This window comes from Spea bombifrons, chromosome 2 (genome assembly GCF_027358695.1).
Source record: "Spea bombifrons isolate aSpeBom1 chromosome 2, aSpeBom1.2.pri, whole genome shotgun sequence".
Taxonomy (NCBI): domain Eukaryota; kingdom Metazoa; phylum Chordata; class Amphibia; order Anura; family Pelobatidae; genus Spea; species Spea bombifrons.
The window spans coordinates 5,218,274-5,239,977 of record NC_071088.1 but is presented as its reverse complement, the minus strand read 5'-3'; the positions used below and the strand labels follow the sequence as shown (position 1 = coordinate 5,239,977).

Here is a 21,704-nt window from a genome sequence, read left to right as displayed (position 1 = left end):
CAGAAGCTGCAGCCCTGCTGCTGAAGCAGCCCTCCTCCCCCTGTGCTCTGGCTGCCACTTATTAAGGTTGATCAAGATTGGCTGCTTGAAACAGGCAGTGAGTGGCAGGAAAGTGCTCCCAACGACAATAATGGGAGCGCTTTCCCAGCGTGCGTACAGGGGTCTCGTTAGACAGCCCCCCACTCACGCGCGCCATGTTTGCCGAGTCAGAACTGGAGCTGACTGGAGGGAAGTATATCATATACTGGAAAATAGAGGGGGGCAAATGTGGGGGTTCCGCATAATCCCTCCATGCAAAGGGGAAACCACTTAAATTTAGGGACCGCTCTATGCATTAGAGTGCTGCTGATGGCCGGAGTGTCCCTTTAATGATTTCCCATCTGTGCAGCAGGGAGATCTCGATATCCGGGGGGGGGGGGTAATACAGATATATAAACCTTTATAGACGGTGTCCCATTTGCCAAATCCCACATTTCAAGGTTCTATACATTAATGAAATTTGTATAATGCTATTTATTTACGTATTCATACAGCGAACACTAAAAATATAAAATATAATCATTAAGCTCCAGTAATTAATGAATTATGTGAGAATAATAAAATGAGACATTAAGATTTTGGCCATGAAATCTTTTTTCTAGTTAATATTTGTCATTTTTTTTTTTTTTTGCAAAGGTTGTGAATGAGGAGCAGTTGCCATGGAAACAAAGACCATATAACAAACTGTTCACTTTGGGAAAACGTCATAAGTCAGAGGATTTCTTTTCAGGGAAGCATTTTCTTTGTTTCCAGCTCCAAGGAGTTGGTAAAACGAGGCAGTAAGCAGATACTCCCCAAACTGCAGGGAAACGGGGCAAAAAACAAGGGGACACCCCCAAACTGCAGGGAGATGGGGCAAAAAAAGACAATAGGACACCCCCCAAACTGCAGGGAAACATGTTGCAAAAAACAAGAGGGCACCCCCAAACTGCAGGGAAATGGGAGGGTAAAAGAGGACACCCCAATAGTGCAGGGAAATGGGGGGCAAAAAGACCATAGGACACCCCCCAAATTGCAAGGAAATGGGGCAAAAACCAAGAGGATACCCGCAAACTGCAGGAAAATAGGGGGCTTCTTTTTGGGCTGCTTTCATAAGTAAAGTAATGCTAGAGAAACTCGACTATACAGTAAATACAGATAAGTTTTCTCCAGTTTGGGTCTATTCACTATCAACTATTAACTGTGAATGCTTGCAAGTTGGCAAAAAAATATATACTAGTTGGACAAAAAAAAAAAAATCACCCACAGCTCGCTTACCCTCGCCCGAAACGCGCAAAATGTAAACTAGCAAACATCTCTCATTTCGGTGAAACTGTGTGTTAGAACGAAACATGGGAAGCCAGAATCAGTGTTTCAGAGTTACACGTGATAAACACGTATGAGAGGTTAAGGAACTAGTTCTTGTTACTCAGCTGCGTGTCCAGGGATAACACTGACTACTTTGTTACATATAAACCTAGAATCTGACCAGACCCATTCGGAAACATCTTGTCTGTTCCTGTTCTAAAGAATCAACCCTTAATCAATCCTTAGATTCAGGAGCCGTACGTCTATCCCATGCATGTTTAAATTCCCTCGCTGTATTACCCTCTACCACCTCGTTTGGAAGGCGATTCCACTTATCTACCACTCTCTCAGTAAAGTAAAACTTGCTTACAGTTCATCTCAGCCTCTGACCCTCTAGTACTAGATTATGGTCTCTCGTTCTAACATTTCTCCTCCTCTGAAATAAACTTTGCATGCCCTCTCTCCATACACATGTGAGGGCATGCGACCTCGCTCTAGTCTGTTCAGTTGAGTTAACCTTGATCTCAACTGATCACTTGGCTTCTTAGTGAATAGACCTGCTAGAAGCATATCAGATTGCTAGCTTTTGCCTCCATCCGATGTGGCGGAACAGGACAGGGACGCGTGGGGAGCATCAGGGAAGCGGCTGGCTTCGGTTTCCTGCGCTGTTATTCATTTGAATTCTTTATTGAGGGGCCAAGTCCTGGAGAGCAGCAGAACCCAGAGAGCGCGCGTGCCGAGGACGCCGTGACTTATCTACGGCTCCGATGATTAATGAGTCATTTGGGTAATAAAATAATACTTTGATCCGACTTTTAATACACCAAGTGTTTAGAATCCCGGTTTTTCCTTTTATTACCTTTTATTAGCCATAAGAAGAGAATAAAGTGATGAAGAGATGAGATAATGGCCGTAAATATATATTTACAGATTTAGCAGCTCGAGATCACATCACATAAAGTCATGGTCGGGCTCAACGAAGGCTTTTGTATAACTAGTGAGCGGAATGAAGGATGCCACCGCGTGTTCTCCTGACTTTCAGAAGATTCTATCCATCCCATACTTGGTTCTATCCACCCCCCCACCCAGTTTCAGACTATACCCTTCCTAAATCCGGTTCTAAATCACCGGACTCAATACCATACAATGGCAGAAAGCCATTGGACCAAGGGTTGGTCCCACCAAAAAGACAATAATAGGGCTTTGTAGGGGCTGCGAAGGAATGCAGTGGGTTGGAGATCAGCAGAAGGTGGTCTAAGATGGGCGAGGCTTGGCCGCCATGAGCTGGGACAATAGTAATAGTAAAGGTATGGACAAACCCCATAAAACATGGTCCCAAGAAACCAGGTCCCCAGGAAGGCATGAGCAGAGTCCACGAGTACAGAGGAGACATCTCCACTGATACCGCCAGGACAGCCTACGTGCCTCCTACTAGGGTATTGGAGTTTACCACTTCCACATCTGTTACCCCCCCATCTGTTACCCCCCCTTGTGGCTAGTCACCCCTCTCCAGCCCGCTCCATCGCCTGGAAAGAATTGCACTGAATTTGTTATTTCTTTACAAGTTTAGCTGATTTTTGCCCTGGAATAAAGGGCAAGGTCACCTTGACACGCATCGGAGCCTGAAATATCCCGTAAGGGAAAGGGCAGGATTCTCATCCAGTCTACACCATGACCCAGAAGCCCGAATACTGCCAAGGCTGCGAATGGACTACAACTCCCACCATCCTCCAGCAGGAACGCTGAGGTTAAAATCTTCTAGAATCATACGTAGAGCGAAAAAGAGATTGTCTAAAAAAAAATCACTTTTCATTTTTTAACGTATTAAAGAAATCAATATACGGTATATTAATTAGAAACCCACTTTATATGTTTACCACTGGGAAACTTTCTGTGCTCGGGATCTGTAGGATTATCCCTCCCCGTTAAGTTATTGCTCCCCTATCGTTAAGTTGCTGGTTGTTGCTGATTGGTCGAGGCAGCCGTTGTAAAGGGAGGGGGAAGGAGAAGGGAGAGAACTTCAGGACAGGAAGTTGATTAGATAATACTGGCTCCTCCACCAATCAGCTTTCTCCAAAACAATTACACCCAATGACAAACAATTTGGACATGTGAATTTAGTTATGCTAGAGGTTGTCATGGTAACAGCCGCTCTTTAATAGGGTTCCAGGCAGACCAACACATTTTTGAAGGGCCCCAGCAAACATTAAGAAGCCCAGGGCTAGATTAATACCCTCAGGGACCGCTAGGCACATCCTAAGCATCAGCCCATACGTACATTCACAAAACCCTCCTAACCCTGTCTTTCCCCATACATTGAGAGATGCCACGCTTGTATAGCTACCCCCCACCTCTGGGCTACTGCCCCTACCTCTTGGCTACTGTATCCCAAACAGTGCAGCTAGGGCTATTGTGGGTGGTGGTGGTACGTTTGGCATATTACCCAGCAAAACTCAGGGACCCCTAGACAAGTGGTTAGTGTGCCGGATGGATGACCCACCGCTGAGAAAGCTTGATGATCAGAGGCGGACTAGGGGTGACTAGGAAGTCCTGGCACTTTAGGGCCAGCAGCCGCCACCAGTCTGCCCCGTGGCATTCCCAGGTCCAATCACATAGCATTTCCTAATCCACTTGCCAGACAGAGGACTGTATAGAAAATCCAAGACCGGAGCACAGAAAGGATCCATTGAGGGTCTAAACGCTGTCTTGAGTTGTTAAAACTCAAGACATTTATGATTCTGAATGCAAGAATTCACAAAACATAAAAAGGCTATAAGTAGCCTCCTAAAACCTTCAGGGCAACCCAGATGGTCCTATGCTGGGAATACACTCATACCCACCAACCTTTTTCTGAAGGAAGGAGGTCTGGTGGACTGACCCTCCTAATTAAGGACACTTGGGAGGTATGCACTCTAAAACCTTGCCTGTTAACAACAGAGTGAGCCACAGAGCTGACAGTCCACTGGAGGTTAAAGAAACACAACCCCTTTACTAGATGACGTCATACATGATCTGCTGCATGGTGGATATTGACAGTGATGCACCCCCTGACATGTCCTTTATTGTCAGAGGGGAGGGTTGGAGGAAGTATTGCTTTAGGCTTATGCTGGGGTGGGGGGCAGATTTCCTCCCTGTAAAGCCGAGCTGTCCCGTTATCTCCTGCATGTCAGAACTCCTCTCCCTCCCTCCCCCATTGTCATCCCACCTCCCTCCCTACTGCTCTCCCCCCCCCTCCACCCCTAACAGGCACTGCCAAAAAAACAACCCCCCCCCTTTCCTCATTTCCTTAACAGCATTTCCTGAGCTGGATAACCCAGTGATTTGTAAGAAAAGGAGGAAGGAGGAAAAAAAATTACAGATAGGTCAAAAAAAGTCATTTGCAGACACTGGGTCTGGACATGAGGCATCTTTAAGTGAGGGCTCTTCTTTTTTTTTTTTTTTTTCAGGAATCTGCCCATTTTCCCTTAGTTTTTCCGCCCCAGCACAGAGGCAGGTCTGTTCTCCTACTGCCCAGGCTGCTTAGGTGGCATAAGTTGGCTGCAAACTGCCCAATGCGCAGACCTCCCCTCCCTGCTGCCACCTCCAGCTCTCTGCCCCACACATTCCCTCTTTCCTCCAGGATGTGATCCATGGCTCTTTGCACTTCTATCCCCCCTTTCTCTCTCTGGATCATCTGATCTGCCTCTGCTCTCCCCCCCCCTCCCCGCCTTCCCCACCCTAGGGTGACAGCTGAGCCTCTTGTGTGGAGCTGCTGGATTTCCATGGAGTGATCTGGAGTTCCTGGGACATCCCAATGCTGTCTGCTGGCCACCAGAGCTCAGGCTCCGCGCTGCCTTTCCTTTGATTTTGTTTTATAGACACTTTTATTATTATTATTATTTTTATTATTATTATTTTTAAACATTTTTTTGCCATTGCTGGGAGGAGAGGAGGGGGATTCTCCTCTCTGGACCAACTCATGAAGAACAAGGGTGGAAAGTCGAAGTTCAAGAGGAAAGGGTCTACTGGAGGATTTGGCTGTGATCTCACTGAGTATTTGGAGTCCTCAGGACAGGATGGTGAGTCAATTTACCCCCAAATCCTGCCTTTCCCCTATTGCCCTGACTGCTTGCATGAACCCCATTCTGATCATTCATTGGAATGATGCTTTTTTGTTTACTGTTTTTTGTAGCTTTTGTTACTTTGTTGCAAAGTATCCTTCTCTCCGGCTAGCATTAACTGTATGACTGCTGGTTTGTCTGGGGAGGAAGCACCATACACACCCACCCCATGGCTCTCAAATGGTTAATGTGTAAAAGTTGCCTTTTGACATGTGTCTGGAGACTTACATCATGGGCAGCCCAAAACTTTTTTGAGCTTTGCTTATGGGGCAATAATTAACGTAGTAACGTAGGAGTTAATTAGCATGGGGTTCAGCTGCCTGGCAGATAAGGGGTTAATTTTTGTACGTGCCCCCCCTAGCCACCCCTGCCTGGCCAGTGGCATCTGATCTGAATTACCAGGACAGTAATGTGTTATGTAAAAGAGATTCTAATGTGTTCCCTGATCATTAACCCCTTCATTGCCAGGACTTAATGTAATGAAACTGTGCTATGCTGCAGAAGAAAATATGTTTACTCTTCGGCCCCTGCATACCACAAGAGGTTAACAGCAGCTGAAATGAAACAGTGTGGGATCAGGGACCTTTAACCCTTTGATTGCAAGCATGGGTACTGGACTGCTTTGTCAGCCAAAAAGGCAACACATTTTCCCATGGTACAGAACAGGTTAATTATACAGTATATTGAAATAGTTGGTCATATATGTTCTTGATCATATTACATGTGTTACTTTGTGATATTTAAAAATGTTTATACCGGAGGTGGGGTTTTGGTATTGAATTGCTTATTTATTGCAAAGTACTGAAAGGGTTAAAAGTTGCTGTAGTTAACCAGCTCACTACCTAAGGATTTAGTACACATAACTACTAGTACCAGCTCTGCCTGGTTATAAAGTGGTAAGGACTAGGAGACAGTGACCTGTCCCTGCTTGAACACAGGTGATTGCATGTTAAAGCATTGAGGGACGTTTGAGAGCCACTCGGATATTGTATTATATGTGGCTTTATATGAACCCCTTGTGTTGGCAGCCTTTAGTATTCCAGTGGCTGTGGAATACAACTCTCATTATTCTCAGACAAACTTGTGGCTGAGATTGATGAGCTTTGTAGCCGAAATGCCAAAAGAACTTTAGCGTGATGAGATTTGTAGTCCAGAACAGCCGCAGTGCTTGGGAAGAGGTAAAAGGAAAACATTTTTGGAAAAGTCTGCCACAATTGGCATTTAAATAAAGATATAAATAAAACATGTTTCTGAAATGTTTTAATGGAATAAATGACCAAATTATTTGGATTTTTCCATATTTTCCATTAAAAACAGAAATGGGGCCCTGATTGCCCCTTCCTGGTTGGATGCGGCATCCGATTCCCATCCGACATTCCACGCTAGGATTATTTGAGAATCATAAGGAAAAAAGAAGCATACAGTTTTCGTTTGTTGCTTCAATAACATTCCTTAAACACAGGTTCTCCTCTAGAGCGGCCGTTTACTGCATTCCTACGTAGCTGCTGCAGAGATGTTTTGAAATGAAATTCAAAGCAATATTTAGAATGTATTTTGCAGATATGGCAGATTTGACCCTCATGGGGCGATGTGGGGGGCGTAATTGGTATGGGGGTCTCTCCAAGCAGATAAAGGGGAACCATCTTGGTTTCTTGGATTGGTTGTTGGTGGAGGGTCCACCGGTCACTGTCAAGGTTTATAACAGCAGATCTTGTTCCAAGGTCCAGGAGCCTTCATCTACAGACCTGGCTTGGCGTGGAGTTTGGTGTTGGCGCAGTGGTATGATCCACGTGTTTCCTGGGTCTTCAATGGCGTCTTGTCTTTCTAGACTGAAAAAAAACCCGATCTATCCAAACATCTTGATCTATCTTTCATAAACTTGACTGCCTGTCTGGAGATGTGTTATCCGAACCCATTGTGTTTCATCATTGAAGGCCAAGTTGTTCTGAGAGTATGAATGTAGACCAGGGTTCTGCTTGACCCAACTATCCAGTTGAACAAATCTAGGTTCCCGATAGCCTTTCAAGCCAGACAGTGGCAGTAATGTGGTCGGCAGCCCAGAACCGCCGGTTCCGGATGCAACTTGACGCAAAGAACTTCCCCGAACCTGAAACACACAGCTGAGTAGACTTTATCGGTGGCCTTGCTATGGTCGTAGGTCTTAGTTATCTGGGACGGCACAGAGGTCGTGTCTTCTGCCGGTAGGTGGCCACAGCAATCTCCTTTGTAACCACTTGCTGGTCACACTTGGGGTTAACCAGCCCAATTCTAGAAAATAATTTGACTTCATTCACTAATGAACTGATATTGATGGGGTCTCCTCGTGGTCTGCATTGGAACCCCCTTTTTGGACTCCCAATTGGTGCTTTTGCTCCCAGTATGTTATGGTTGATATCCCTGCTTGAAGGCAGGTGACTCAATTCAGCGTATCTCAAAATAATGTCAAGTCGAGGTTTCCATGAGGTTCGGTATTAGAGCCGTTTGGTGAGCCACATCATAGAATCTTCATGATGGGCTATTAAAGGGTTAATATTTCAGGAGTTTCCGGGTCGGCTTAGTTAGTTCCCAGGTATGGATATGAAGGTTACTGTAGATCAGGGGATGGCGGCCGGCAGATTTTGTAGCTCTGATGAAAGCCTGCTTGTCAGCGGAGGATCAGGAGGTCTCAGGCCATCAGCCCCGGGACAGCTACGTTCTTTATGGTCCGAGTGTCCCAGTTCCGTATCTCAAGAATGTCCTCAGGATTCTCATTCTCATGCGCAGTCTGCTCAAACAATGCAGGTAGAGTCCAGGAAGTGGGTGACAACTTCCTGTTCGGGGCGACGGGAGGATTCCGAGTTTAATAATAAAATGGATTTGTAACACACGTGATGGATGGATTTCCGCGCCGGATTCAATTGTGGTTTCATCTCGGACGTGAAAGCTCCTCAGAGGCAGGAATCATTTATTTTCGATCAATCAAAGCTAAAGTAAGAATCTATTTCACAACATTTTCCTTTTGCTCGGAGACGACGTTGGCAAAATCTGATATCTGGTGTTTTTTTCACTCAAAAGTGAGATTTTAGTTGTTCTGTGGCTTGGGCGGCTATCTGCGTTCCTTGGACCATAGTGGGTTCTCGGGGGCCACTCCACCAAAAGCTGCCCCGTCTTCTTCTCAGTGTCCTTCTCGTGTTCCCCGTTACTAAGTTACCTGTTTAGATGAACAGAATTTTTTTCAAGTGTGTTTATAATAATTTATTCATCCCTGGAGCCGTGACGGGTCTTTTTCTGGCCATTTAAAAAAAAAATCAATATGGCATAAATATTTCCAGTTGAGCATTTCACTGAAAATAGATATAAAGCACGGGACGGATTTGGCGGCATCAAATTCTTAGCAAATTTACCCGGAACTTAATATATATTTATTTTTTTATATAATTTTTTATATAATTTTTTGTGATTTAAAAAAACAAAAACATTAATATTCATTTTTTATTATTTTTTTATTATTTAATATTTGGAATGGGCTGAATACAAGAATGCCCTGAAGTTTAGTAATTAGAGCTTTGGGGGCTCACGACCCTGGGGGGGTGGGGGGTCATAATTGTGCAAATAATAGCACCGGAGCCGTGATGTCAAAGCAACGGAGATACCTTAAAAACGTAAATGTGTATATTTATCATATTCTTACTTCTTTCACCCCGGATAAAGAGTATGTTACTTGGGTGACAAATATGTGCAACCAATCAGAGGCAAGCGATGGGACAATCCCACCTAATAACGGCTGCTTTACAGTTTGGCGAGCGTGCGTGACCGTGTTCACAGCTGTTTGCACAGCTGGCGGCTCCATATAGAACTCTTTTTTTTCCTGTGCCCATAAAAAAAACAATTTTAACCCTATAAGTGTCATGACATATTACTTGTGCCCCTTTGCAAAGTGGCAAAGATTAAAAATAAATTCTCCTATACATTGTGCTAGGTAATTATATAGCAAACGCATAATTATCTGATATATAAATGTATAGATCAAATACCTTGTCGTTTTTATCTATTTTTTTGCCTTTGTGCATGTTGGTGAAACCATAACTGCAATGTATAGATCAAAACGTACAGTGATCCGTATCTGCGCCTTGGGTTGAACGTTCGCGGTTGGTATGGCCCATTTTTCTGCAAGGTACTAGTAGCCGAGCTACTTAGTCTCCATCTGCACCTTAAAGTAAGGTTTATCGCGGGATGTTTTTATTTCCTGTGACTCCTAACCTCGCTTTCTTCATGCTGAGGACAGGATTTAGAAGCCCCTTTAAATATCAAAAAGGAATTTGGGATAATGATTCCCACATGCAAGGCTGATGTCTAAGGCGGGACACCCTAAGGAGGACTGCTGCGCTGTAGAATTTGAATAGCATCATCTGTCCTCCACCTGCTCCTCCTCGGGAGGATCCCTCTATATGAGAGAGCGCGAGAGGGATAGATAAACAGCTCTGTTTTCACTCACTTCACATCCTCCATGGGTGTTTATGACAGCATAAGTGTATCGACCCATGCACAAGTAAAAAACCCCAGCGCTGTATACGGTAATAAAGCCCCCCAGCACTGTATACAGTAATAATCTCCTCAGCGCTGTATACAGTAATATAACCCCCAGCGCTGTATACAGTAATAACCCCCCAGCACTATATACAGTAATAACCTCCCCAGCGCTGTATACAGTAATATAACCCCCAGCACTGTATACAGTAATAACCCCCAGCGCTGTATACAGTAATAACCCCCAGCGCTGTATACAGTAATATAACCCCCAGCACTGTATACAGTAATATAACCCCCAGCGCTGTATACAGTAATATAACCCCCAGTGCTATATACAGTAATATAACCCCCAGCACTGTATACAGTAATATACCCCCCAGCGCTGTATACAGTAATATATCCCCCCAGTGCTGTATACAGTAATATAACCCCCCAGCGCTGTATACAGTAATATAACCCCCAGCACTGTATACAGTAATATAACCCCCAGCGCTGCATACAGTAATATAACCCCCAGCGCTGCATACAGTAATATAACCCCCCAGCACTGTATACAAAAATATAACCCCCAGCTCTGTATACAGTAATATAACCCACCAGCACTGTATACAGTAATATAACCCCCAGCGCTGCATACAGTAATATAACCCCCAGCGCTGTATACAGTAATATAACCCCCAGCGCTGTATACAGTAATATAACCCCCAGCGCTGTATACAGTAATATAACCCCCAGCGCTGTATACAGTAATATAACCCCCAGTGCTGTATACAGTAATATAACCCCCAGCGCTGCATACAGTAATATAACCCCCAGCACTGTATACAGTAATATAACCCCCAGCGCTGTATACAGTAATATAACCCCCAGCGCTGTATACAGTAATATAACCCCCAGTGCTGTATACAGTAATATAACCCCCAGCGCTGTATACAGTAATATCGGTCGTTGTTGACAAAAAACAGGTTTTATTTCAATAAAATCCCTTTATCTGCAGACCTGGAGGCCACCATTGTTGTCAGTCATTTGATTTTTCCCGACTCAAACACCACACTGAGCTGATGCTTTATGGCAAGGCTAATTAAGTCCCTTTCTCCACAGGCCAGTTGGTTTTAATTGGCAATGTTGACTACAATGGTACTTATTCTTATGTCCTGCATCAAAGAGGGTCACAGGGATTTGGAGAGGGACTGAAGCTCCTATACAGGGACCCTTGGGAGGTATGCCATGTTTAAAGGGCTTTGCTGGATAGCAGTATAGATAACATTCTTGTTTATTGTCTATTAACCTGCAATGTTTCAAACACAACCAGTTTATCTCATGGCCGATGTCCAGGGCTCTAGGAAGGTGTCCACGTTTTTATGCCAAAAAATGACTACTAAATTTATTGGCTCCATGTAATGATTTTACTGACCTGCTGGGAAATGCTGGCTATAAACACTATAAAACAGGTAAAATGCAACAAAAATGATACATTTGAAGAAACAGCATCATATAATAACATTTTCTTGATGGCATAGATTTTTTTTTACATTTTTTGCTAATTTTGTGCAATTAATTCCATTTTTTTTTATATATATATATATATATATATATATATATATATATTTTTAATTTTTTTTTTTAATTTTTTTTTGCGGTTTTACATTTTTAGTTGTCATTTACAATTTAATATAATCAACCTAATTATAAAAACTACTGAAAAATAAAGTAAAATATACAGGTGTTTACGGCATATGCTCTCAGAAATATATCAGCTGATAAAATGTACGTGCATTATTCTCATAATCATATCTTTATTTTTATTATTTTCATTTGTTTTTGCAGTGTATACATTTGAGCATCGTATGTATTAAAGGAACAAAAAAAAATAAAAATGATCCATTTACCACCATGAAAATCCTTATAAGGTATAACCTATTAAAATGATAATATTTTATTATATTAAAAATTATAATAATAGATCATTTTATATAATATATTGTAATAAAATATTCTATCATTATAATATATTATATAATAAAAATATAATATAATATTAATTTTTATAATATAATTAAAATATAATATTTTATAATTATAATATTATAGTATTTTATCAACACTCTCCAGATTATGTTGACTCAAATGATTTTATGATAGCTCCGGGTTTTACATTTTACAAAGGGGGGGGGTAATTTATTCTGTTTTGCTGTTCTTTGGTTTGTCTGAGAGGGAAGGGGTTAAACAAGGACAGAATTATGGTATATGGACAGAGTATATCCTACGAGACGTGACATTGATTCAGTGGAACAGGGTATCCTTCAGAAAACGTTAAATCAGGATGTTCCCCGTGCTGGGCGTCCAGTCCGCACACACACGAGCCTCTGTATATTCATTCGGAACAGAGACATCTGTTGTCTCCGAGTCAGATGTTGCGCAGGATTTTATATCCCGTTTTATGTGGACTGGCGGAGAATTTCCAGAGTATTTCAAGGTTGTGATAATACAGAATATTATACCAGCGGCAGCTGCGACGTTATTGCTTGTATCTGCGCACGCATGTGTCTGCGCTAGACAAAAAACATAATAAACGTGTAAAAGTTACCTAAAAAGTACGGCATTACAGATGGCCAAGGAGGGCCGTAGGGCTTGTGTGATTAGTAAAACTTCATAAGCGACTTTGTGATTGCATAAAATGCAATTTATTTACACAATTTCATTTATAAAGCCGTTTCCTGCTGTTTCTATACACATTATTGGGGCGTTTGGGGCTGTAGAACCCTGCGATGCCCTCATACCCAGCAAACACTGCGAGCTCCTAGAAAAAAGGCTTCATTGTTATTGCTCTACAATACTGTTGAGAACTAGTAAAGTTCTGTTTAAGGTCGTTTAACGCGTAGATTGACGCCGTGAGTACCTATTTTACAAAATATAATGTAGATTTCAGGCCTTTACGGCTGCTGACTGACGCTGAGCACCTCTCCACGTCTACTGCGGACAATAACTTAAAAAAAGTTCTCTGCTTTGCAGAACTTCAGCTAACTTGTATGTCCATAATTCATGTTGTCCAAAATCACGTGTGTTTCGAAATGTAGCAAAACCGGCAGGAATCTGGGACTCAGTACCTACTCGATTACGTAGGTCAACAGGAGATACTTGTAGAAAGACTGCTGTTGGTAGCACACTCCGTAGTACACTCCATGGGCCGTTCTGGGGGTTACTAAGCAGCGCTGGCACTTTAAGGCCAGCGGGCACCAGATGATGTACATGTGGAACATTATGCTCCTCTACTCCAGCCGGTGGCTGCACGCTGGAAGACCCAGCTGGAGCAGCGGTATCGGTAAGTATGTGACCCTATCTGCCCCATTTGCCCCAGATGGCCAGTCTGAGTCTGCTAACGCCACAATAAGCTTGGGACTCTCTACTCTGTGTTTGTTTGCTTTAAGACTGTTTTTTAACCTAATCACTAGTGTGTGTCCAAATGTTTTCACTGTACTCACGAAAACATACAAACCCCAGCTAACAATCACTTCCAGATGTGCCGGCAGGGGAGGCGAAAGCAACGTTCGCAATAGACACAAATTCTGTCGAGTCAGCCTCTTGCGTTATCATTTCTTAACGTCACATCTGTTCTGCCGGCTCTACGGGTCTCAGGACAGAGATGAAGTACTACCTTTAATGTGAGAACAAGGGGTTAAAAACTAGAGGTTCAGAGGCTTGGATGTAATATAAGGGAGTTTTACTTTACTGAGAGGGTGGTAGATACATGGAACAGCCTCCCAGCAGAAGTAGTAGAGGCTAATAGAGTGAGGGAATGTAAACACGCATGGGATAGGCGTATGGTTCCTGAGTCTAGGACAAGAGACCAATGATTGGAGATTGAGTCTTTACAGCTGGAGAATGGGTGACTAGACGGGGGCCGAATGGGTCCTATCTGCCATCACGTTTCTGTTAGACAGTAGTGATGAACGTCCACGAGGGATGCGTGTTCTCCGAGACGGCCTCGACGGTTCATTGTTTGGTCTCTGCAAATAAGTTTTTGGCAGGAAAGAACTGGAATGGTTTCCAGCCTTACCAGAAAGTTACGCCCAACGTTTAGTGATATTTTCCCTATTTATATGAAGTCATTTCGAGCACATGGAAAGCCCATAATAACCGAGCGTACGGGGGGGAAGAGCGTACGGAGGGGGAAGAGCGCACGGGGGAAAAGAGCGTACGGGGGAAAAGAGCGTACGGGGGAAAAGAGCGTACAGGGGGGGAAAGAGCGTACAGGGGGAAAAAGAGCGTACGGGGGGACAAAAGCGTACGGGGGGAAAAGAGCGTACAGGGGGGAGAGAGCGTACGGGAGGGAATAGAGCGTACGGGGGGAAAAGAGCATACAGGGGAAAAAAGCGTAAGGGGGAAAAGAGCGTACGGAGGAAAAGAGCGTACGGGGGGAGAGTGTACGGGGAGAAAGAGCGTACGGGGGAAAAGAGCGTACGGGGGAAAAGAGCGTACGGGGGGGACAAGAGCGTATGGGGGAAAAGAGTGTACGGAGGAAAAAGAGCGCATTAAGAATTTGGTAATCAGAGCGCGCGTCCAACGCAGAGAACGGTTTAAACAATACAGTGCGAGCAGACGGTTCACGAGCTTCCTGCTTCCATGTGACTCACGTCTGCAGGACAAACGCCCACTTCCTGTGCAGAAAAGTCTTGGGTAAATTTACCAAAAAGTGAAAAATTCCAGCATTTAGAACCTGGAGTTATTCGACGGAACCCTAATAATCATGTCGTCAAAGATTCACCCCACGACTTCTTACTCCTAGTAGAACCAGGACTGGAACGGCCATCTGGCACACACTGGGCTAATTCCTGCTGGGCTGGTAGCCTATAGGATCTTTTACGTTACCCATAATGCTTCTCCCGTACATCGGATCCATAAAGGGCCACGTAGTCATCCCCAGTCCAGCTCCGAATAGACGTTATTGAAGACTGGATTGGGTGACTGGGCTGTAGAGGGAACGGGTGGCACGTTTTGGCCAATCGAGTGACTGGGAATGACTGTACTTATTTTAGATGTAATGTAAGGAAGTATTACTTTACTAACAGGGTGGTAGATTAATTGAACAGCCTCCCAGCAGAGGTAGTAGAGGGCATTACAGCGAGGGGATTTAAGCATGCATGGGATAGGCATACCGCTCCCGAATCTAAGACAAGACCAACGACTGATTAAGGTTTGAGTCTTTACAGCAGGAGTAACGGGCGACTAGACGGGGGCCGGAAGAGTCTACGTTTATTACACCTTATATAACTTGCAGGGCCATCCCTATGGGTTTTTTGCCCCTGGGTTAGCGATATCTCGCATCCCCCATAGGTCACCTTCATCATGTGATGCCCATGTGGTAGTAGATACTGGGGTTGATCCCTCGTTACCCGTGGCTTCACCAAACATCTGTTTCCTGCAGGATCTGCCTCCTTGAAATGCGGCCTTTAATGAAGTCTTTCTTCGGCCCTCGGTCAAAGCTCTTTGCGGTCTCCGTTCTGAAACTTCTGACGCATGACCTCCTTTTTGAGACATCCCGGCTTTGATGTCCGATCCCGGGAGTCACCTCCTTTTACCGCCGAAAGGAAAATGTTAAGCCGATCGTTTGCTTTTGTCAAAAAATATCAATTTTAAGTGAAAAATATCATCCTCCATTTTTTAAAAATATTTTTTCAAAACATACAAATAAAAACAGGGAAGTTTTAGAAGTTGTTCGTATAAATGTAACATATTTTTTTTAAAAAATGGTGACTTTTTACTGGCTTCTTGGTGGTTTCAGCCAATGAGAAGATAGAATTAAAATGTTGATCACCAATCAGATGGTAATACACTAAATACGCCGGATACCCGCACTCTCCGGCTGATTAACGGGGTCCGCGGGGGAAATGCTTATTTTACCAAATGAATAAGAGTTTTTGTATCAAACTTTTAAAGTTTGTACTTTTCTGAAGAGGTGGTAGAGGTGGTAGATAAGTGGAGCAGTCTCCCAGCAGAGGTGGTAGAGGGTAATACAGTGAGGGTATTAAACCCACACGGGATAGACATACGGCTCCTGAATCTAAGACGAGACCAGCGACTGATTAAGGTTTGAGTCTTTACAGCAGGAGAAACGGGCAGACTAGACGGGGGCCGGATGGGGCCGATCTGCCAGCCGGATCTATGCTGCGCATACCTTGCGGCTTCGGCGTGTTTTGCTGGGACGGGGTACCTTGCAGTAGTCCGTTAAATAAATCAGGGATAGGGAATAGGATACGCTCGCAGCAGACGCTGGTAATTTGGGCTCAGAAGTTGCCGATCCCGTCCAGGTCGCTTTCCCACGGGTTCCGGGGACAGCTTTGCCCAGAATAGTTCCTCTTCTGCTTACTTGGTGCTTTTCGGTTAACTCCTTTGTCAACTCCGTCAGACGGTTCCCAGAGAATATAATCTTCAACGGCATACGTTTCATTTAAAGGGACGCGGTTGGCCGAGCGCATCACGTGACACACGTATGTATACTCACCGCCAGCTCTGACTTGGCAAACACTCCGGGAGGGGTCTAGTGAGACCTCTGTGAGTATGAGTGTTATGCGCTCTCATTGATTCCATTTGGAGCATTTTCCTGACGCTGATTGGCTGATTCAAGCAGCCAATCAATGGCACAAAACGTCAGGAATGGGAAGCTGCAGCTTCTCCCTAAGGTTTTCAGGAGCCGGAGAATAAAATCGAGACCTCGGCATTGCAGTCCCCAATCTCGCCGAGCTCTACCTCTGTCAAGAAAAGCGGGAGCATAGGTAGAGCTCGGAGGGACAGAGGGATAGAGTACCAAATTTGGGACTATCCCACGAACAGCGGGACAGTTGGTAAGCATGAAGTCCTGAAATTCCCATAGAAAGGCTGTCTGAATACTTCCTGATATCTAATCCATTTTACTGCTACAGAATCTGTACATAAAATCTTCTGACGTTCCCTTCCGTACAATCTATAACATAACAAAAGGGCACAGATAACTTAATGGGGAGGAATAATCATGCAGATCCTGAGAACAGAACATTTAAGTTTCACATTTTGTGAAGCTGCTAATAGTTAGATTTTTGTTACTGTTTCATTCAAGGCCAAATAACAGGATTTTCTCCCCACGCCAGAGAATCCCGTAACGCCGGGAATCTCTCCAGCGATTCTATGGCTTCCTCGGATTACTGCCGAATTAACCCCTAAAGCCACGGAGGGGTTTAAAGGGGTTAAACATATACAGCATATATGTATCCAGCTTCCCACAAGATGTGACTTGGAGGGAGTCCTATGGGGGGGGCGGGGAAAGTGCATATGGGGGTTCTGTAGAAACCCCCTCTGTATTTGTAAGGGGCAGAAAGGGAAAAATTAAAGGGGCCGCTATCATATACATTTCAAGTACACGTGATGGCTGGAGGGTCCCTTTAACAGCGGGGCAGTGGGCTTTTTCTCCCCGTGTTCATTAAAACTACCGTCATATGGGGTGAGAAGGGAGCAGGTAAAGAGGGGCTTGGAATGCCCCCAACATTTCGGATGCCCAATGCAGGACGCCTTTGCTTGGGTTGCTTTGTTAGAGACGGGGTGGGGGTTGGGCCATCCGTCTACCTTACCTGTCCAGGCACCATGCAATGTATAGATATGATATGATGTCATATTGTGGTACGGCGAGTTGGCCAGGTGGGGGATGCGATTGAGGTCGCTTGAACTCAACTAACCAACCCATGATCCCCACTGTCCTACTTTCGCTCCGCAGGCCTGTGGGACGGTGCTTGGACTGTTTCAACAGGACACCTGGGAGGTATGATAGGCAGTAGGTATAACGGAGTGTCAGGATGAGTGTGTGTGTTGGGGGGGTGTTTTATTCTACAACCCATGTAGAAAAACTCTCAGTCCTGTAGGGAAGCGATGGTCTCAACTCAAGCAATACCAAATAGTTTCCAGGTGTGTTTGATCTATACATCGTGCAGGGGGACAGTAACACACGGCGGTTCTCTGAGCCCTCAGGGGGTGATTATGTCCGGTCTAATCCCATCGCCAGGTGAGTGGGGTCTGTAAAACCCATTCTATTCCACAATCTCACAGCCTTGAAAGACGCAAAGTCTGAGGAAGGTCGGGGAACGTTTTCTCCCTTGGCTTTCAGGTTGTCCCCTGTGCCAGAAGAATAGACCTTCTTGGAGGACACTCATACCACCCCAGGTGACATGGAGAAAAGTCTTACCCCGAACGTATCTTCTGCACATCAAATAGCTTGGAGGGGCAAATACATGGGTGGCTTCTTGGAGGACACCATAAAAACGTTAAAGGGACCGGGCAGCTAAAATGCATATGGCGGCTGGAGGGTCCCTTTAATATTCACTCTTTCTTTTCGGTGAGGCTGTCTGGGGGGTTATTCTGTCCTTTAACGCAATAACATTGTCTGCAAATCTTTACAATGCGTTACTTTTAATCCATTAGCGAGGAAGGGGCATCGAATGGCTCCATTAATCAGACACGTGGGGTAATACATTACTCTTTAACATACTTTGGAGAATAAGAGAGGATTACGGCAATAACCATTCTCATTGGAGAATCAAAACTGACAGCGGTTAACGTCTGAGTTCATTGTGTCCACCGAGCCTCTGCAGAACGTTGAGTCCGTATCCATGCCGAGTCTGCGGGGCTCTTAGACGGATCCTCCGCAGATTTACGGGTTATTCCAGGCTGATCCTCTGATCTCCCAAGACCGGCTCACGGACCTCCCACGTGGCCCCCCTTGCGACACGGTGCAATGTGAGGAGGCTCTTTGGGTAAGGTTGGTGGCCATGGGTCCTGCTCCGTCCACTCCTGCTCCACACCTGGCCACACACCCCAATGCCAGTGTCCCGATTTGGACCATTGAAATGTTGGGGGGTATCTATCGGTGATGTTATAGTCCATTAAACTTTCACCGGTCAGAGAGTCCAACTGGGTGAATAAGACTGAGCCATTCTATTGTTCCCCACAGGCAGTATGATAAGGAGTCGCGGTGTTTAGTAGATCGGGGATCAGATAACAGAGCGAGAATCATACAAACGGCTGATATGCGGCTGCCTGAAAACTTTATATTATGGGGCAAAAACTACAACCCTAGTAAAAAAGGAAACAGCAAAATAATTTTTTAAACGTATTTTTAATCTGATATTAAAATGTTTAAAAACCCATGGGAAATATCGTGTGGCTGGCAAGGTCATGCGGTGCCGGGTGGGACGCGGCGTCAGAAATATCACGGCTTTGTTTACATTCTTCCAGACCGTATGAAGTCGGATCGCGTGTAATCCCTCAGCTGTCAGAGCGTCGCGTGGGGAGGGAGCATTCGCTAAACTTATTTCAGTGAAAATACATCATACGTGCTGATACATATCATTTCTGTTATTATGATAATTATGATATCATTATTTTTTAGCATTTTTGTTCATTTTGTGTTTTCCACGGCAGTATGATTGCGTTGCCGTTTTAGTGCCCTAACATTTGATGGCTGTATTGTTGACACAAAAGTCCAGAAACACCAACATGAGGCGGCTGAACTTAAGTTGAAATGAACTGGATGCATTCATGTAAAAAGATAACTTTTATCCCGTATTATAAAGACGCATAAACCAACAAAATGCAGATGGGGCGGCCCACTCAGCGGGGCAACCATGCTCTGCTTTATACATAAACTACCGTTCAGAAGTTTGGGTTCACTTAGAAATTTCCTTGTTTTTGAAAGAAAAGTACATTTTGTCCATGGAATTGATCAGAATCCAGCGCAGACGGGGTTAATGTTGTAAATGACTATTGTTGCTGGAAACGGCTGATTTTTAATGGAATCTCTTCATAGGCATACAGAGGCCCTTTATCACTCCCATCACTCCTGTGTTCCAATGGCCCTTTATCACTCCCATCACTCCTGTGTTCCAATGGCCCTTTATCACTCCCATCACTCCTGTGTTCCGATGGCCCTTTATCACTCCCATCACTCCTGTGTTCCAATTGCCCTTTATCACTCCCATCACTCCTGTGTTCCAATTGCCCTTTATCACTCCCATCACTCCTGTGTTCCGATGGCCCTTTATCACTCCCATGTGTTACAGCTAGAAATGTCCCTGTTTTCCATAAGAACAGCGGTAGTGTGTATGTATGTAAGCGTATAAATATATATATATACACAATGTATAGATCTACATCCCTTTACACATTCTTCCCGTTTTCTTTAATAAACCGCCCCAAATAAACCCCATTAATAATTTAATACTTTACCGCTAGAACACTAAAACAACACGTATTACTCTTTAATAATTAATAATTATTTTTATTAATAAATAGTTACAACATTATTTTGGGTCCGAATTGACAAATATATTTTTGGATTCCTTGAATTTCACGAATGATTATAAATTGAAAATGAATTTAAACCCCGGACTGTAAATAACCCCGGGTTTCGTTTCCCAGACTCCGTGGGACCGCTCTGTGGATTCTCATGCATCCAGAACGTCCCCTCCGGCGGAATGGCTCGGGCACATGATGCCGGTGGAGATTCGTTAGAAGATCCGGAACAATGGGGCTCCTCTAAAAGCCGCTAAACAGCGATACGGAAATTCCTTGCAGTCCGAGCCCCGTGATAGTCATTTCTTTCATAGCCTGAGCGTTTGACTCGCCTTTTCTTTCCGCGGCCGGAATGTCTTCGAGGGGAACTTTTGCCCTGGATTTTTTGGGGAGAGCAGGGGAAGGCTCTGAGAGGGCCTTTTGTTCGTCGGCGCGGACATCGTGGGCTGAATTTTACTTCCAGCTACACGCCAGAAATGGCACCATTCTGTGCAAACGCCGACTCAAAGAAGCCATTCTGTGTTCTCGGCCGCGGCTTCTCCGCTCCCGGCTAATGCACAATAACTTTTACTCACGTCCTCCTTGGGGTTCTTTGACATAATGTTACAGGGGTGACGACGTGAAACAAGCTCCAGATATTTCCAGAGTTAACATATTTATTTTCAACGGACAAAATGAATTAAAAAATATATACATTTTAAAAAAAATGAAACAATATAAAGTTTTTAATACTTCCGCCATCAGCTGCTGGATTAGAATGCTAGTCTTGTTTGCTTTTTTTAAATCATCTGAGCTTTGCGGCTTCTGGGGGGAGTGGCTTTGTGTAAGGGTGGGGCTTGCTCCGCATTGGAGGCAGGGCTAGCTGTCTAAGTGGGCTCGGAGTAGGCGGAACGTAGGAGGGGAGTGGGTGTGGCCACACGCTGCTCACTTGCCCGGAGAAAGTAGAAAGTGACTCGGAGACTCCGGAGAATCCCGGGTATGGGCATGACTGTCATTGCATTGGTTGTTTCTCTGTCTCTAGATTGTAAGCTCTTTGAGCCGGCCCCTCCTCACCTGTTGTCTCTGTAAGTCAAATTGTTATGTTACATACTACTTGTTATGTCCTGTCTACCCGTTGTACAGCGCTACGGAATTTGATGGCGCTATATAAAACAATAAATAATAATAATAAAAAAATAAGTTATATCTTTAGAAATGTTGCTATTTATTCAGTATTACCGGTAATTATAGTGAAAAATAGTGAGTTTTTTTTTTTTACATTTGTGATTAATTTGTTAAATCTAAGACTAAATCAGCTGGTTTGTTTCAATCCGTTTGTAACTTATTGTGGTCTGGCTCACCATAGGATTAATCTAAAACAAGTAGTATGGCATGATATCCAATGCATTTTTGCTTTATTTTCAGAACTTCTTGGCCTTTCTGTAATCGTTTCAAATAAATTAAAGTGAGAATTTC

The 21,704-nt window shown here is 44.2% G+C and overlaps 1 protein-coding gene across 1 annotated transcript in view; it reads left to right on the top strand.

Annotated features, from left to right (window-relative positions):
- The first annotated feature begins 5,263 nt into the window (after positions 1 to 5,263).
- ARHGAP31 (Rho GTPase activating protein 31) overlaps positions 5,264 to 21,704 on the top strand; it is a 58,086-nt gene continuing 41,645 nt past the window's right edge. The window contains exon 1 of the mRNA XM_053455477.1: positions 5,264 to 5,384. Coding sequence (XP_053311452.1) covers positions 5,285 to 5,384 — 100 coding nt within the window. The 5' untranslated portion in view covers positions 5,264 to 5,284. The remainder of the gene's footprint in view (positions 5,385 to 21,704) is intronic.